This window comes from Diaphorina citri, unplaced genomic scaffold (assembly GCF_000475195.1).
Source record: "Diaphorina citri unplaced genomic scaffold, Diaci psyllid genome assembly version 1.1 scaffold586, whole genome shotgun sequence".
NCBI classification, from domain to species: domain Eukaryota; kingdom Metazoa; phylum Arthropoda; class Insecta; order Hemiptera; family Psyllidae; genus Diaphorina; species Diaphorina citri.
The window spans coordinates 43,573-63,597 of record NW_007378020.1 but is presented as its reverse complement, the minus strand read 5'-3'; the positions used below and the strand labels follow the sequence as shown (position 1 = coordinate 63,597).

General features: G+C 35.0%; 1 protein-coding gene across 1 annotated transcript; it reads right to left on the bottom strand.

Annotated features, from left to right (window-relative positions):
• Positions 1-1,903: 1,903 nt before the first annotated feature.
• LOC103510336 lies at positions 1,904-18,239 on the bottom strand. Its single transcript, XM_008474987.3, has 10 exons — positions 18,182-18,239; positions 10,262-10,577; positions 9,090-9,155; positions 8,584-8,774; positions 7,987-8,136; positions 6,462-6,549; positions 5,536-5,887; positions 4,976-5,162; positions 4,410-4,530; positions 1,904-3,997 (listed from the first exon to the last, which is right to left on the bottom strand). Exons 1-10 carry the CDS (start codon positions 18,237-18,239, stop codon positions 3,949-3,951), a joined length of 1,578 nt encoding a protein of 525 aa, XP_008473209.2. The 3' UTR covers positions 1,904-3,948.
• Between the last annotated feature and the right edge of the window lie 1,786 nt (positions 18,240-20,025).

Below are 20,025 nucleotides of genomic sequence, written 5' to 3'. Positions count from 1 at the left end.
AGTTATTAATGCAGTTTTGCATAACAAGGTACCTAAGTTGCAATTCCAATAAATCTGAATAACTTCCTAAAGTGTCTGTTCTCAACAATGGCAAACTTACTCGTAATTGATGCATTGTATAGTGTTAAAACTTACAGGAGGTATTCTCTTCTTTTTCTTTTCAAACAAATTTTGGGCTTTTGGATTGATGTTTTCGGGGTGACAGTGTCCACTAGCATAAGTTTTATTTACCCATTAGGCCATTATACATTTTCTTTTCTTTTTTTCCCCACTCTTTTTGGGGTTGACAGTTGCGTCTTTTACTCCACCTTTCCAGATCCGTTTCGCCCAATACTTTCTTCTTTCTCCCACAATTTCTCTGCAAGATCCTCTTCCACTTTTCCATCCTGGTCACTTATCGAGACATGTGACCTAAGAGACGGCATAAGACCTAAGAGACAGCACGAACCTAAGCGTGTGGACTCCCGAACAAGGAAAACTGTCTACCTATTAGTAGTTCTGTTCTACGTAGGAACTGTAGTTGATTGGCTAGTCGTAAAATTGGTATTGATGACAAACCGCATTATTGCTATTATATTTTTATTGTTATTGTTTTTTATTGTTGAACCATCAGCGCGTCGTTCTGTTGTGGTTTGCTTGGTGGTTTCGATATTGATTTATTTGCAGTTTGAGTAATGGGTGATTTCTACATGTCTGTCTCTTCAAATCTAATAATAAGTAAACATGTGTTTTAAGTCACAAAAAATAAATTCTTTAATGATATAATAAATATGAAATCAAATGAGGTATAAGGTAAATTTACGTATTATGGAAAAAATCAATCTGCATTCTTAACCATATCAAAATGGAACCTCACCTCGCAGTTTTCCTAGCTTGAACAAAATTTAAACGTAAGATAATAAATATTTGCTCAATCAAATGTCTTCCATTTGAAAATTGTTTAAACTAGATCTGCAATTTTGGGTATATGAACATTTTTATTTTTGTTTTATTTTCTGGAAGCGTAACAATAAATATAAATTTAGCTCTTCTGAAATCTCTGCACAAAATTCATTTGTTTGATAAATTAGTTTTTTAGTTATTGTAAAAATGATAACACTTTATTAAGTAAACGCTAAAAGATTCATGAGAGATGGATAACATAACAACCTTTCAAGTTTTAAATACATAGTAACAATTCATTTCCTAAAATCATCAGCTGCTGTAGTAATACCTACATAAAAAATTGTAGTAAACTTTTCTGCTATTGCTCGTCTGTTTTACAACTTTCATAAACAGGAAATAACTAATAAGAAATATGGTTTGGATTTAAATACCTTCTTTTTCACCTAAAATTCCAAACAGGAGCTTTCTTACTTCATAAAAGGAGCTATTTCATTTTATAATTATTAAATTAAGAAAAATAATAATGAAAAAATCTTGTAGGTCAGCTAAAGTAACTTCCTCAATTTCTTCTTTGTAAATCAACAAAAAATCACAGAAAATCCTTCTCATTTCTGGATAGTCAAGCAGTCATAAACGTAAATAAATACATGCAAAATAACAAAAAAATAAAATTTAGAGGAAAAAAAAAAAATCAATCTTCTTAGAAACAAATAAAAAAAGAATCGTAGGATACAACTGAACATTAGTAGAAATTATATACAAATGTCTATTTTTACATTGACTTCAACGCTTCTCTAAAGTCTTGGGTCGAGAGTGAATAATGAAAAATTCTTCAAATGCAAGCCTATTCACATTTCAACCCAAGACTAACAACGAAAAGTTCTTTGGTAAAATAATAACAAAACTAAAAAACAAACGAAACTTATACCAACTTGTTGAGTACTTAACCATATCAAAATGGAACCTCACCTCGCAGTTTTCCTAGCTTGAACAAAATTTAAACGTAAGATAATAAATATTTGCTCAATCAAATGTCTTCCATTTGAAAATTGTTTAAACTAGATCTGCAATTTTGGGTATATGAACATTTTTATTTTTGTTTTATTTTCTGGAAGCGTAACAATAAATATAAATTTAGCTCTTCTGAAATCTCTGCACAAAATTCATTTGTTTGATAAATTAGTTTTTTAGTTATTGTAAAAATGATAACACTTTATTAAGTAAACGCTAAAAGATTCATGAGAGATGGATAACATAACAACCTTTCAAGTTTTAAATACATAGTAACAATTCATTTCCTAAAATCATCAGCTGCTGTAGTAATACCTACATAAAAAATTGTAGTAAACTTTTCTGCTATTGCTCGTCTGTTTTACAACTTTCATAAACAGGAAATAACTAATAAGAAATATGGTTTGGATTTAAATACCTTCTTTTTCACCTAAAATTCCAAACAGGAGCTTTCTTACTTCATAAAAGGAGCTATTTCATTTTATAATTATTAAATTAAGAAAAATAATAATGAAAAAATCTTGTAGGTCAGCTAAAGTAACTTCCTCAATTTCTTCTTTGTAAATCAACAAAAAATCACAGAAAATCCTTCTCATTTCTGGATAGTCAAGCAGTCATAAACGTAAATAAATACATGCAAAATAACAAAAAAATAAAATTTAGAGGAAAAAAAAAAATCAATCTTCTTAGAAACAAATAAAAAAAGAATCGTAGGATACAACTGAACATTAGTAGAAATTATATACAAATGTCTATTTTTACATTGACTTCAACGCTTCTCTAAAGTCTTGGGTCGAGAGTGAATAATGAAAAATTCTTCAAATGCAAGCCTATTCACATTTCAACCCAAGACTAACAACGAAAAGTTCTTTGGTAAAATAATAACAAAACTAAAAAACAAACGAAACTTATACCAACTTGTTGAGTAAAAAAATAATTACACGTTTAGGAAACAAAAACTCAAGAGGAAGAAGATTAATACTAGTTTGGGTAACAAAATACGAAAGACAAGCCCAAATTGAACCTATAATGTCTTCAGTACTCACTTTGCAGTCTTTACAATTTACCTTGGAGCCAAGCACCTCATTTCAGTACCTATTGTCACTTCTTTAAAACCACAGCGTTTGACAAAGTTGCACATTTGTTCTTCATTTCATAAACATCAAAATCCTATCCTGAAAATTGCGTTTCTGTTCAAGATTCCCTTTGAGAGACCAAAAAAATAAATCCTACTTAAGTACATCAACATCACCTCAATCTTTAAAGCTTTGTCAAATTAATCACTTTCTTCTACCTCAATATATCACAGAATACACTTGAACTCTCTTTGTTAAGACTCAAATTGTATCAAACCCCCTTAAAGCTACCAATACTCTTTCAAAGATTGAACATTGCTGTCCAAATTGGAAAATAATACCTCCCAAAGAGTATTTCTCCCGGTAAATCAAAGCAAGAACTCATTTCAACACAGTGGTTCTAAAGAAGTAGGGCTTCAAGGGATTGCTTTGTTGGTGAGCCTAAGCCAATTAGGTAATTTGTCGTCATGATTGAATGCTAAATATAAAGACTAGGGGTTATAAAAATAGGGGAGGGGGAATTTTTACTTTTTTTGTACAAAATTTACAACAAACCATGGTGTTGTCTAAAAGAAGTCCGATGGACAAACCATTTACTGAAAACAACCCTTGGGTGGAGTATTATTTATAAAGGATCTCAATTTACAAAGGGGCAAATCACAAACAAATAGGTACTGTGTACACAATCAAAATCATCCAAAGGACCTATAATATTCCAAATTTGACTGGTTTTCAGAAATGGTTGTTCTACTGAACTTGAAATCAGTACCTTTAACAAATTCGAAACTCTTTTTTTTATATTTTTTATTAAGAAATATAATTATGTTTAACACATTCAGAAATGAAAAAGGAACGTTTTACGCACAAAACTGAGATGCAAACAAAATATAAATTTAACACGTTGAGAGCTGAGGTCAGATTATCTGACCTGGACAGGATAAAGAGAAGTCAATGTGTTCAACTGTAAAGGTGGGGTTCAGTTGCTCAGACGAAATGGAGGCATAAATACCGGAGATGCAGTGGGGCTGAAAAGAAATGATGTCCTCAGTTCTTACAGCACATCTAGGTATAACTAGAGTTTACTATTTACAATAGTAGGCACTCAGTGTTAAAAGATCTTTATCTATGGAACTACTAAAACACGGACAGAAAAAGTAAAGCAATTCGACCAGAAAAAACCTACCTACCTTCGTCCTAGTTACTAGCTAAAGCCAAAATGGAGAGCAAGAAAGAGAAACGAAATGTACAATTTAATGACAAATCTATTTTAAAGTACTTAGGTTCTTTTAAGAAACACTAAAAAAGTTCTTTTAAGAATAGTTTTTGAAGGCCAAAAACAATTATTCTCTACAAACTTTTGCGGACACTGTTCTTTTAAGATGAAGAGGAGATTTTATCCTAATATTTCAAACTTAAAATTCATTATTTTAAACCTACCTGTACATGGGCTCGCAAAGCTTTTGGCGAATAAGGAACTGTGAAACTTCGTCGCTCAATTCGTCAGGTCTGTCCTCCTGAATCTGATGGCCACATTTGATGTAGATCGTTTGGAATTTACCTGCAAAAGAGAAATAAGGGAAGATATAGTTACGAAGAAGAGTTAGCAAAAGAGTGTATGATTAAGTAAAATATCAACATATTAGCAAGTTTTTGCAACCAAAAGTAACACAGTCCCGTGAACTGCACATGCGCAGAAACGATTTTTCGTCAAAAGACGTTAAAGAGTTCAGTTAATTGGACACTAATTTTGGTTGCAAAATTTTCCTTTTGACCACAGCCAAATTTTGAAGTTTCAAAAATAATATGTAAGATAGGTAAAAAAGGGTAGCTGTTCAGACATTTCAAACAAGCAGTTCAAAGTTCTAGATAAACATAATTATAACTACTCAAAGATGCAGGTAACGAAAATTTAAACAAGGTTTTACTTGCATATTTGTAAACTCATTCTGGCAGGATAAGCAAGGTATATTTTAATCTATTATTTACTTTCTTCGTCAGCTCACCTTGCATTTGACCACGGAGGAGCTTAGTATCCAATCTATCTGTGCCACACAGGATCAGCAACTTCTTAGCCGGGCATTCCAGGAAACTGTCCGACATCCCGGTGAACCACTCTTCCCAGAAGGTTTCACTGGAGAAGAGGTTCACACGCCAAGTGTACTTGTTGGGCGAGTTGCTAGGCTGGGCGTACTGAGGATGAAGAATTGGAATCAACTCATTAAAACTAGTTTTTTTTTCCAATACCTATTGAATTTTGCTAACTTGGGTTATCTTGGGGGTGAGGTTATCTTTGGTTACTTAGAAACCTAATAGGTCAATCTAAGATTGAACAAAATCCCAACATGATCTGCGCTAGTAAGCCCCAGCCTAAATTATGTATATCAGTTTATGGAGGACATGTGTTAAGTCCCAGTCCTGGTTTTCTCCACAGTCTGAATCCTGAATTCTCATTTATCACCACAAAACTGAAAGATCTTTCTACATAAGACTTGGAAAAGAGGCTGAACAAATCGAAAACATACAAAATATAAAGCTCTGGTTCTGGTGTATTATAACTACTCACCTCTCCTCGTTTCCAAGGGAACATGAGTGTGTTGCCCTGTGGTATAGGAGGCAAGGACGAATCAAGCGAGCGTCTAGGACCTGGGGGATGCATTCGACTTCTTCCTGTGGGAAGCTCCCCACTGCCATTCCTTTCAGTCGACGAGTTAGTCTGAATGTTCGCGAGTCCACGGGCCGAAATGGGTTCGGTACCTCCAAACCGAGCTGGCGATATTGGGCGGAACAACTGTTGTGAGGCGGCAGATTGGGTGGGCGCAGGGTTCATCACTCGGCCCGCATTGGGCAGAGCCCGGGCATTGTCATCGTCAAACATAGAGTTGCTATCGTCCATGGAGTTGCTATCCTCCTTAAGTCTGGAAGAGATAAAATAAACCATCCCTCCACTTCATTTTTTGGGTTCCCAGGAAAACAAGAGTTAGTTTTGTGAGTTCAAACAAAATACGTGCAAAAAATTAATAAAACAACAAGAGTTAGTAACTTGTATAACATCAATGAAAGGGATATGTTGTGCTATACTAGCTACAAACTAATTACTTAAGTGATCATAACTATAAAGTTATTTTCAAATTAAAGAGAATCAAGCATCAAGTCAGATCTTTTTTTAAAAGATAAAAGAAACAGATCAACAAAGCCATGCAAAAACAAATTATTCCAACATGAGCGTAAAAGACCTTTCAAAATTACACAGCCATTAACTACTTACATAGTGACTATTCCATTACCTACGAGTAGGTATATTATCCCACCTTCTCCAAACACAGCTTAATTTAAGTAGGTATCAATGGAGAAATGTAAAACGCATCTAAATACATACCGAATTTCAAAATCCTAGGACCTACTATTAAACACCACTCTTTCTTTCTTTATATGGCCTTTTTAGTACTTTTCTCTTGGTCGTAATATGGCTAATGGCCTTAATAAACCCACCTTTCCAGAAACTCGGAATCAACAGGCACAGGTTGTGGGCGGGCAGGGGATACCCTGGGGCCTGCATTGTCCTCAGTTCTAGAAGTGCCTGATTCCGCTTCAGCTTCAGAAATGAACCTAGCACTGCGGAAATGAAGAGAGGCGGAGTTGTACGTAGGAACAACAGCGGGTAGTCCACGGTGCTGCGAATAGTTAACCTGATTTTTTTTTTTTTTTTTTTTAATAAAGAAAATTTAAGTACTTCCAAATATTTTTGCTTAACTTTAGCTCAGTAGATATTGATTACAAACCTCTCAAGTCAATAGCAATGATCCTTATCTTTGCTTTCTGCAAGATATCTCTTGCAAACACTGCCCATGTTAAAGCTGAGAATCCTGCACCATGCAAACAGAGCATTATGGGACCACTGCCAGAGCCAGCAAAATATGCACAGAATTTGCCTTGGGAAGTCTCAATGTAGTCTGTGTGGTCAAAATATGCATTCCAAGTCTCCGGGATGAAATCTGTTTCTGGCCTGAAAAGGTAAAAGTATAAAAGGTTTAGCCCTTGAACTTTTGAAAAGGTACCTGGTTAACTGAGGACCTAGCATGCTGGCTTATCAATGAAGATAAATAGATCAGTATTATACGGATCAGTATTATCAGTATTATAAGTGTAGTTTGTCAATTTATTTTTTGAGTATGGAGCCTCTGGGGGCCTATGAAGACTGCAGGAGTTCTTTCTTTTTTCCAAGATCTACATTCACTAAATGGCAACTAAAGCCCCATTTCAACTTACCTCTGATGTAAACTTCTAGCAGAGGGAGAGTGGGACATTTTCAGTCTCTTGTTGAGTTCACTTCGGGCCGACATTGAATGTTTGAACATGGAACTATCCATTGTGCACAAAATAGACAGCTATTCAAAAGACAAACGGCAAAAAAGCCAAGTAACATCCAAAGTTCAAATTTTTACTGTTTCTCAACTTCAGCTTACAAAAGTCACAAAACTAAAGTTCCCTCATGGAAAAAAAGAAAATGGAGGAAAACTGTTATTAGCGGCAGGTTATTTTTCTCTCTTTCCTTATAAAAAGCACTTTCTGTCAGTTGTTTTTAAAACTTTCATTTGATTATTTCATTTTTACAGAAAATTTAAATTTGAAAACCTAGGTACCTACATTTTTGATTTTTCCAAAAAGAAAATCCAAAGCAGTCGATTTTGGAGATAGCACAATTGCAGTGTTGCCGCAACTTTTCTTACAGGGATTTTGTGCTATCTCTTCCATCCTTGATTTAACTCTACACAGGTAAAAAATTGAAAATTAAATAGTAAAAAATTAAAAATGCCGTTTTAATTTGAATTGAAATGCAGTATAATTTTTCAATCATCAAAAAATACAAATTCAAAGATTTAAACCTAAAAAAAAAAAAATTAGATCTACAAAATAAAAAAAAAACCAATGTGGGATTTTGTGGGGAAAAGCAAATGAGGGACTTTTTGAGAGATGACAAGGTATGGCAACATTGGTTGGAATTCCTTGCTAATGCCTGATTCCGCTTCAGCTTCAGAAATGAACCTAGCACTGCGGAAATGAAGAGAGGCGGAGTTGTACGTAGGAACAACAGCGGGTAGACCACGGTGCTGCGAGTAGTTAACCTGGGATTCCACAGTGAACGGAGGTCGCTGCGAGGTTGAAGCTGAAACAAAGACATAGGATGGAATTGACATTATCTGAAATTGATTGGGAGAAAGAGCTCACTGTGTGAGAATCCTGCCATAAAGCCTTGGAAAAAAAAATGAAAGAGGAATGAATTTGATGGAACTTATCTTGCATTTGTGAAAAGGTGAAATTAAAAGATGAATAAATTTCTTTGATCTTCATCTCTCATTTCATTTTAAAAATGGTGTTCCTAGGATTCAAATCACAATCTTCTGAGTTGGGTATGAATCCAATGATGCTTTACCAACAGCAACTGATAGTCCTACTTTAAAATTTTCTCAAGTTTGCTTACTATCCACATGCAATAATTGCAAAATGTTACTTGTTCTAACTAGACTTGTCATGTAAACTGTAATGAGTAGAACCTACTTTAGGCAGATAAATCAGATAAATAATGTAAGCATAAATAGGTATTGTGTTTTACCTGGTGCAACAACGGGCTGAAAGGCACTTCTTTCGTGGCCTCCTAGGCTAGGGGTATCTGCAGCACTACGGTTTGGGGTATTCTCAGCACCAAGAGATAAATTGTCAATTGTAGAACGGCTAGAAACGAACTTTTTCCAATACTCTTGTTCTTCTTGAACATAATGAGTGGCAGGTTCGTTGGTATCAATTCTGAAAATTACATAATAATTAATTTTTTTGACATACCTTCCACATTTTTTAATAATTTATTTTAAGCTTATTGAAATAAATAAATAATAACACAACTGCATATTACAAACAATTTCTGATGCTTTTTTTTATTATTATTCGAAAAATTCCAAATTTGAAAATGTGGGTTGCCTGGAAATAATTAACCAACAAGGCTTTGCAAAAGAGACACTAAGTTTTGGACACTATTTGTATTTTACACAGAGCAAAATAGTTCTAGAGAAATATATTGTGATGAATTACAGGTTTCTTGGGAGCAGTTAGGTAAGTACTTACTGCTTCAGTTGTCCTGGTACAGATACTCGGATAGGAGCAAAGTCATCAGTCTGTGATTTAGTTGCACTGAAAAAGAAAACAAGAAAAGCTGTAAATATAACTAAGAATATTTAAGAACTTACCCCTAAAAATATGAACCAGTTATTTCAAAATGGTACAATTTTTCCTTAGTGTTTAAAATTTGTCTCGCTGGAGGACATAAAACTGAGACTAAACCAGCCCTGTCTGTAGATCGCTTTTCATCAATAAAGTATGTTGTAAAGTTGTAAACAAACATAAACTTGATGCAAAAACATCACACTTCAATATAAAAACCCCAACACATTTCATTTATGGGAAGCCTGTCAAGCCACAGACAATAACACTGGCTCTTTTGAGGGTACCTGAATGGGACTATGGTCAAGTCTGTCTCAGGAAGTAGGGTACAATGACATAATTATGTACCTGAATATCCCTCATTAGACCCCAGAGCGAGTTCTCTGGCCTAGGTGGCACCTCTTGGTATCCTCCTAATGGAATAATATATGGACTCACAGCTTTCTCTGGAATAAACCTGATTGTGCAGACTTTCTAGAGCTGCTGCAGGTGAATTTTACAGAAACTGAAGAGTTTGAAATATATCAGTGAGGGTGCTTCTAGGTTCCATCAAAGCCCCCGGAGAGCAAACTCTAAATCCCTCAAGACCCCTTTGGTTCGGAGGTCCTGAGCCAAGCCCTCTGGCCTGGATGGCACCTCTTGGTATCCTCTTAATGGAATAATATACCTGTGAACTCACAGCTTTTCTCTGGAATAAACCTGATTGTGCGGACTTTCTAGAGCTGCTGCAGGTGAATTTTAGAGAAACTGAGGAGGTTGAAATATACCAGTGAGGGTGCTTTGAGGTTCCATCAAGGCCCGGGGATAGCAGCTTAACTCCAAACACAAAAAGCCCACTCCGAGGCTTAGGTGTAGGGGCGAACAGCCCTAAAGGATGGGTTAAGCTACTACAAATCTACGAATCTAGTGTTAAAAATTATTCCTTAGTTTTAAAATAAATAAAATTTCAATCTCATTTTAACTGGAACAATGTTGTCTGAGAAGAATATGCTGTGTCGTTTTGGCAACCTAAACTTTGGGTGGTCTGTCAATAAATTTTATTGCTTCTCTCTAAATTATTGCTAACAACAACTTACCTCCAGAAAATGGCATCCTTGATTGTCTGAAATCCTCTTGGCCTAGTCTGCAGTACATTGTTCATATGGCTCAAACTCTCCAGTGCACTTCCTTCTACCACATCCAGGACAATAAGTGCTTGAATCAAACCGCTGATAATACATGGAGCTGATGCAAGACGTGTAGCTAAAGCTCCTCCCATACTGTGGCCCATGAGAATAAGGCTTGGAGTTACTGGATCATCTTTGAATAAATTTTGAACACACTCACTGAGGTCTTTCACGAGCCGGTCCATTGATAAGTCTTCCTCACAAGAGACATGCGTATCTCCATGACCTGAAAATATAGCAGAGTGAAAATATAATTAAAGTTCTGGAATGAAAGGTGCAAGTAGAGGTAAATCAATTCCCATTTTCAGTAAGTGGTAAAAAGGAGTGCGAGGAAACCGTACAGATAAACTAAAGTGGTGCTTTCCTATCTTCTATACGCCACTGGGTTGTAGAAATTTGATATTTTTCAGGTTAACATATTGTAACCCTCTAAAATAAATTTATTTTCTACCTAGGTAGCTATATGTACATTTATTTCGATATTAATATAAAGGTACATTTCCAGAGAGAATTTCACTGTTCACGTTTTGAATTAAGGCTTTTTTTTCATTTTTGCCTCTTCTGAATGTTGATCCTGCTGTTGATACTTTTGCTCTTAGGATTTTGTTCAATGTGAAACAAAATTAATGAAATTATTTACTTAGGTAGGTACCAAATATCTAGGGTAGAGCCCCTAACGACCTTATGTCCGCATGTCCATCAGAAGCGTCAGATAATATAAATTTGGGTGCCCCATTGCACAGACCATGAGTGTCCTCAGCATAAATTTATGTAGGTATGTAGATTCCTAGGTATCTATACTTTTTTAGGTGCCTCCTTGCTGTGAGTGTGAGCACTCGTACCTACTTGTAGGTATCAGTAAGGTATAGTAAATAGTAAACTCACAAGACACAAGCTAATCTAGGAAGGTATTATACGTTAATTAATTCATAAGTAGGTACATGAGTTACATTGATTAATTTTGAAAGACATGAAGTCCAACGACCTAAACAAAGAAGACAACAAAATCCTTAGCTTGTATTCTTCTCCAAAGGAAGTACACAGTGTGCAAACGTCAAGAAGAATCAATGGTGACTGTATTGAAGAAAAGTACAGGGTGTAAAAATGTAATCCTGACTGGAAACCAATGGACAATGGACTCATTATCTTGCTTTTAATCATTGAAAGAGGAGACTCAAAGTGGAAAAATCTTACCTAGTACTCAATTACCCGAAGAAGAAGAGGAAGAAGAAGAAGAAGAAAGAGGAGGAGAAGGAGAAGAAGGAAGAGGAGGAGCCGTTTGGGAAAATATTTCATGTGTATAATATTGCTTATTTCCAATCGAAGAATAAATAAATAAAATAAAATTGATTGTATCTACATTAATGAGGATGCTAGAGTTGAACAAATGACTCATAGACAGGTACTACTGTACCTCGAACGTTAGGGTTAGGTGGAAGAAAATGGCCTTGACTCACCAATGAATCAAACAATTTATCATCCAATAAAATGTAAATAATAACAGTACAGTGATATTGACATTTGGCGTCTCCACTAATAATATCTATTAGCACGGTTAGTGGAGATGTCAAGTGCACCATAGACATTTTTCCACATCACTTAGGACTCAAAGTAATAGTGCACATAGACATAGTAGTATTACAAGAAATTGTACGCAGGTTATTGGATATATTATACCTATATCTGGAACTTAACTTTATATGGGAAAAGGTCGATTGCCAAAAATATCAATTTGACAAATCAAAAAAAAAAATATATATATTACTTACAACATAGAGAGGAAAATACCAACTACCTATATTACCTTGTCAATGTCTAAAACGTCTGAACGGGAACATGGCAAAGCAAAAGAAGAGGATTACCTTCTTCAAAGCTATCCTGTATTTATTATTTCTTTAATTTCATGTAAGTAAAATCAATCAAGTATAAACTATAAGACCACAAATTCCATCTTTTTAATACGGCTTCAGTTTCACAATATGTTTTTTTAGAAACCTACCTTCAGTGTGGTTCTTGTCCTCTACATAATAATTATCTAATACCTAGGTACTTGTTTAAATGGTAGGAATACGAAGTTGGTTCATAAATTTCATATTAGGTACCTTTCTATGATGACTGATGATAATGACTTCCAACAATGTTGATTAGTGGAGATGCCAAATGCACTATTAACATTTCTTCATCCTATCATACCATTTTATCACTGTAGAACAGTGATTTATTTTATTATTTTTGGTCTTTATTCATTTCTTTTCCTGTATTCTTTCTGGTCTTTATTCATTTCTTTTCCTCTATTCTTTCTGGTCTTTATTCATTTCTTTTCCTCCATTCTTTCTGTTATATTCCTCTATTCTGTTCAATTCTCTATTGATCACTGTTTTCAACTAGGTAGGTTTATCAATCTCTTTAATTTTGCTTCTTGCATCAGTTTTTTCCTTCATTCATCACTACGCTCAGATGGAGTTTCATTGTTTCCTCGTAACTTAACTCTCGTGAGATGACTTAATAGTCATGGCTTGATAGATAGCCCCTTTCACTTCTTATGATGTGCAATATGCACTGGTTATCAAAAATCTGCGAGTTCCCCTCGTGAAATTTTTTTTTATGAAACTGTAGAAGTTATTTTTGGGTCTTTTCCTTTCATTTACGAGTATGTACCTATTTCTTCTTCCTCTCCACAAAAAAGCTATAATAACCTAGGCATACTTATGCATTTATTGAGAACCTTCAAAAGTCACAAAGGCAACCAACTATCTAGAATTCTAGACCCTTTTCCTTTTTACTTTCCTTATTTAAAAGGAAAACTTGAAATTTTTCCTTGCATAGACAACATTTCCACCAAGAATGTTGTACAGGTTGTTTAGAAATCTGGTATACTGAAGGTCAAGCCGATTCTGAGAAAAATCGCGTCATTGTTTGGTGACATGAGTCTTGTGACACCAAAGCTTTGGATCATGTTGGATTTGCGGTTTCGGTCACAGATTGTGGTTTTCAGAGGAAAAAACTGACGAGCGAAAGATTTCAACCAATGGAAACGTAGAGAATGAATGATTCGCGTGAATACCTCAGAAAAAGGAAAGAGGAAGAAGAAGAAGAAGGAAGAGGAGGAGGAGGAAGAGGAGAAAAAGAAGATGAAGAAGAAGTGCAAGAACAAGAAGTGGAAGAATAAGAGAAAAAAACCAGACGCAATTTTCGCAACTCAAAGTAAAGATTTTGCGACGTCAATGGACCAGAAACTTCGAAATCCTTTATTTTGCAAAAGGTTTAGGTATAGGTAAACGTAATTTTGTCTTTTAGTAATTTTTGTTAGGTATTTATTATATCTTTTATATTATTATTTTTTATAAGAAAAAGGGGCTCGGATCGCTGCTTTTAAATTGGTCTCATTCTTTTACTATGGAAACTAACAAAGTGGCAAGTTCTTGTTTACTCGAATCTACCTGTCTGTTTGTTTATAAAGCAGACTATGACAAGGGATTTGCTTGATCCATTTTTAAGATTTGCAAAGAGTCTTTTGTTGTTCACCCTTATGACCCCTTTTTGTTACCTTGTTGTTTGATTTTTAGCCTCTTTCAAAATTAAATTTACTTTTCCAGTCTGATACTTATTGAGACTTGAGGACGTAATGAAAGTGGACACTGGTCATTTTCTATCCTAATTTGAGAAATCCAAGTAAAAAAATCATACCTATATCATTACGCCTAAACTCTGAGTAGCTAATGATGATGAATGAAATGCATTGAATTTATTTCACAACAGAATAAATTCAAACCAACATGTACATATCTAAAATGTTCTAAAATACCAAATAACTATGTCAAGACTTAGCAAAAATTGTCATCCTTAGTCCTTATGTGACATGCAAATGACTAATACTGGATCTTCCGGCTTACTTTTTGCTTAGAAGCTTAATGCTTACTCAGTAAAACTTTTTAAATAGAACTATCAGCAAATATTGGGTATCTACCTACATATTTCTGTTTGTTTTGATTATTGTGCCATTTTTTCCAACACACGTAACATGTTTCACTGATCATTACGCCTATATCGAAATGTTAATAGCAAATTTTGTTAATTTTCTGCTGCTGATGGAATTTAAACATGTTCCTGATACACACGTTACGAAAAAACCAGACCCCCGTATTCTATGGGCTTCTATAGCGATCGTTTCTCCTTTAGGTATGAGGGCTCAGAGAAAAAACTGACCATCAAAAATTTGACCCGATTACATTAATACTTTCCTTCCTATAGGATAAGGAAAGTAAAAAACTGTATGCTTTTTGATGTCCACTCCATTCTGTTTTTAGCCTTAGAGAGGAGGATAAGAAAACAGCTGTTTCATTTCTTATCAGCTGTTTCATTTCTAGAATACATATCATGACACCGAAATTCACATCAACGGGTGAGAATTGTAAGAATCCCTAGTTTAAAGTCATCGGTTTTGTCTCTGCACTTCAAAATCATAATCGGCTTTGTACTAAGTAGAACACGATGTGCAATGAATTGCAAAGTTTACAACAGCTCGATCCGGGCAGATATTGCTTGGGTAGTTTAATTTTGTTCTTTCATTGTGGCCGGCTTACGTCTGTGGCCGAGTGGTCAAGAGCACTGACTCTCAACCTGGAGGTGCTGGGTTCGAATCACGGCCAGGGCGGAAATTTGCTAAACAAACTTTCATCTTTTCCCTCATCCTTATAATATAGCTATAGGTACTTGACAAAATATCCTTTTTTGGAAACGTTGGATATATATACATATATAAATTAGCAAAACACATCGGCACAGGCAATGGTCTATTCTCAGCGGAAATATTTTCCACAGACAAAATGACAATAACGGAACCAAATTACTTTCGGCTGCTAAGAAAATTATGTGAATGAAATACTTTTATTTGTTGAATGTTCCTTACTAACGAGTCCTAAAGCAACTAGAAGAAAATTATCATCATTAACTTTAAAGTAAATACCTAAGTAATTTAACTAATCATAATAATGAGCTGAATTGCCCGGGAAAGCGATTAACCAGATGGTCACCCAATCACTCATCCGGTTAGCAACTACGCTCAAAGTTGATTGACATCTACTGAAAACCCATATAGGTACATAAGTCTTACTGACTTATCAAAGGATTTTTGTGGAAAAAAGTTCATGGTGTGAACGTGATTCAGTTGATCTCGATAGAATATAGGTACACTATATTCACTAACGAGTCCTAAAGCAACTAGAAGAAAATTATCATCATTAACTTTAAAGTAAATACCTAAGTAATTTAACTAATCATAATAATAAGCTGAAGTTTGTAGCAAATACCTATTCTCCTTTGTTAATGGAGAACCAAGGTGGCGCAGCGTGGTGTATTAATCCCCGCTGTGGAATACAACTACGCTACCAGAACTTTTCTAAGAAAACATTGAAATTTACAAATTTATTGAATTACTTTATAATTAACTAGACAATATCTGTCATATCATACAGTAATAAAATCTATCGAATGTGTATGTTTGTTCAGGACCAGGATTCGTATTACATATCCCTAGTCCACTCGCAAAATATGAAGCTCACAAACATGATTTCAAAATGGAAATTTATTTGTTTGCATAATGAACGTATCCCCCTGGTACTGTACACGCTTTTTGCTATTTTCTACATTAAACATTATTTTCTACATTAAAAACCTTTCTCTTCCACCCTTTGTCAAAAAGTCAAGTGTACTTTTCTCATGTGAAGCAGTTAAATTGTTTTATGTTGCATGCAGTGTGCGCTCCCCGAGATAAATTACAGTCTTATCTCAAGTAGAAAACAAACACAGACTGGTGATACTTGAGCTGCTCCCCCCGGAGTACAAGTAGGATACTAACATCAGGTGTGCACAGGAAAGTTTGTTAGGAGTGGAGATTTTTTGGACTTGAGCTGCTCCCCCCGGAGTACAAGTAGGAGACTAACATCAGGTGTGCACAGGAAAGTTTGTTAGGAGTGGAGATTTTTTGGGCCCCGAGATAAATTACAGTCTTATCTCAAGTAGAAAACAAACACAGACTGGTGATACTTGAGCTGCTCCCCCCGGAGTACAAGTAGGAGACTAACATCAGGTGTGCACAGGAAAGTTTGTTAGGAGTGGAGATTTTTTGGGGGGAATAGTCGAAATGGTGTATTGTGATTGTGAGGAATAGAGTCGTTAGTCCCAATTACAATTTGCTGGTTCGAATACCAGCAGTAACATAAAATTTGAGTTAGTGGGCCATTGGTAAAATAAAATTGAACTTGGGTCAATTTCTCATCATTAAAATATGTTGTGTTTCTGCCAGTTTCACACATTTCGCAAATTTCGTTATCACATGTATGAACAAAAGTTGAGCGCGGACTTCAAATTTATATGAATAGTGTTCACGTTATATTTGTCTCTTTCTATTCTGATGGAACATCCCTCCCTGAGTAAACCAGTTTCGATTTCCCTGTTGGTAATGGTAAAAGTAGGGTCATCTGTCACTGCGACCTTATTGAATCTTTCGTGACTATCCCTTTTGACTTACCAATCATTAAAATATGTTGTGTTTCTGCCAGTTTCACACATTTCGCAAATTTCGTTATCACATGTATGAACAAAAGTTGAACGTGGACTTGAAATTTATATGAATAGTGTTCACGTTATATTTGTCTATTTCTATTCTGATGGAACATTCCTCCCTGTGTAAACCAGTTTCGATTTCCCTGTTGGTAATGGTAAAAGTAGGGTCATCTGTCACTGCGACTTTGCTTTATTTAATATCAATGAACCTTTTGGGTTTCTTCATTATTTTCAACTGATAGAGGATGTACTGAACATAATAATCAATCCTGGTCATATTTCAATGATAAGAATATGTCTGTGTGATTTTATATTACTCATAGGTAGCAATAGTCAATAGTTCCTACCTTATCAAAACAATGGCATTAAAACTAACAAAGCATTCCTAAAATGGACTAGTAATATCAACAAGCATAATATCCCTTCATTGCCTAAACTCCTAAACATGGTTCTTATTATTGATATGAGAAGCTTCAAGATTTTGGATACGTATGAGGCATTTGGCTACCTAACTGTTAGACCCATTCCTTAGTACTTTGATGATATTAAAGTGTTCGAAAACCTTGCCCTAAAATACTGGACCCAGTAAATATTATTTAGTAAAAATTTACGATTCCTAGCTCATCTAGAAGTGGGTTAGAATTTGTATACGTGAGTCAGTCAGTCAGTCAGTTACACAAGGGGCTGTATATATTTGGGATGAGAAGCTTCAAGATTTTGGATACGTATGAGGCATTTGGCTACCTAACTGTTAGACCCATTCCTTAGTACTTTGATGATAATAAAGTGTTCTAAAACCTTGCCCTAAAACACTGGACCCAGTAAATATTATTTAGTAAAAATTTACGACAAAAAATAAAATAGGATTCATTTTTTCACAACTTAAGTTGTACCTATTTACTAAATGGTCAACAAGTGCTTTTTAAATATTGGCAAATGACAAAATGACTACATTAGAATATTTAATTTGTCCTAAAAATATTTAATTTTTAACTATGTTTCCTGTAAATAATCAAAAAATAAATAGGATTCATTTTTTCACAACTTAAGTTGTACCTATTTACTAAATGGTCAACAAGTGCTTTTTAAAAATTGGCAAATGACAAAATGACTACATTAGAATATTTAATTTGTCCTAAAAATATTTAATTTTTAACCATGTTTCCTGTAAATAATCGAAAAATGAGCAAATTTATCTTCAAAATATTTGATTTTTAATCACATTTTCTAGTAAACAATCGAAGAAATAAGTAAATTTTCACTTACCTGCTCTAACCAGCTGATGAGCAGCACAAATGAGCACTAGGACCAGACAAAGGCTCATGTTTACACGTCTGATGAGATCACTGGACTGTGACCATCTCGTTGAATTCCCCAGGAGAAGTTTTCTCTGTCAAGGTAACCACACGACTGGGTCTGCTAGGGTTTGCATGATTAGCATCCGAGTAACAAAATTATGCTCAAATCTAGGATGATCAGGAGCCGTGCTGCACCGTCAAACACTAAGGCATTATCAATTTTTTGTTTAATTTTGTTAATTTCTTGTAAATAAATGCTATCGCTCTGGCCTTTGAAACTGTCATGATTAGCATCCGAGTAACAAAATTATGCTCAAATCTAGGATGATCAGGAGCCGTGCTGCACCGTCAAACACTAAGGCATTATCAATTTTTTGTTTAATTTTGTTAATTTCTTGTAAATAAATGCTATCGCTCTGGCCTTTGAAACTGTTAATAATAATAATTAGCATGATTAGCATCCGAGTAACAAAATTATGCTCAAATCTAGGATGATCAGGAGCCGTGCTGCACCGTCAAACACTAAGGCATTATCAAGTTTTTGTTTAATTTTGTTAATTTCTTGTAAATAAATGCTATCGCTCTGGCCTTTGAAACTGTTAATAATAATAATAATAATAATAATAATTAGTTTTTGCTCATGAGGATGTGCTATTATCGTGCTATAGATACCATGAGATAGTGTGCTAAACCTGGTACTATTCTCGGTATTGAGACTTTTAAATTTACAGTATATGTACAGTGTACCTACATACGAGTACTTATTTAATTTATTGAAGAGACACAATATGTCAGCACGAGAATACCAGAAAGTAACCCTTTGAAATTAATTTGCAACCGAAGTACGCGTGTCTATGGTGGGATTCGAACCCGGGACTTTCTGCTTGGCAAGCAAGCGCGTTGCCACTGGGCTAACCGTGTCAAATACAAATCACCTATCGATTAGTATATGTACAGTGTACCTACATACGAGTACTTATTTAATTTATTGAAGAGACACAATATGTCAGCACGAGAATACCAGAAAGTAACTCTTTGAAATTAATTTGCAATCGAAGTACGCGTGTCTATGGTGGGATTCGAACCCGGGACTTTCTGCTTGGCAAGCAAGCGTGTTGCCACTGGGCTAACCGTGTCAAATACAAATCACCTATCGATGCAGTCATCTTTAAAACAGATCATCATCGTTCCGGAACTAATCCTGGCATTTCTTTTCGCATTCCAATATGGTTTCCTCGCCAAATTCAACATTCAGCTATCATCACCGTATAATTAAGTTGATATCCTTGAGTATGATAATGAGATGAGCACTGCAAGACACAGAGCTGAGCTTCTGTTTACTGCAAATAACCTTGTTTCCGAGAAACCTCTGTTTTCCCCGCAGGCTACCCATTGAATGGCTACATAAATGAACTCATCGGAAGTATTTTTCTAGAAAAGAAAGTTGAAGAAGAATGTGGTAAAAGAATGCGCAGGGTTAATTTTGCATTTTACTTAAGACGGAAAAAAACTTCATTAGTTTCATTTCAAACATAGCAAGAATCTCTTTGATCAAGATGGATGTCTCAGCCATAGTGCCCATGTAGTTTAATTTTATAGATATGCTAAAAGGATTCTGACTTGAATACAATAAAAAATGTAAATGATGCAACTTCTAGAGTTCTAGATGGCATTTCTAGCACGAATAATCATGGGAAACTAAAGGGATTGATGACTACATAGTACATACTACATATTATTTGGACTGTAAAGTGTAGTGCTGTACCTTGTTGAAGGCTGAATTGAATGAATGCCAGATCATGAACTACAATC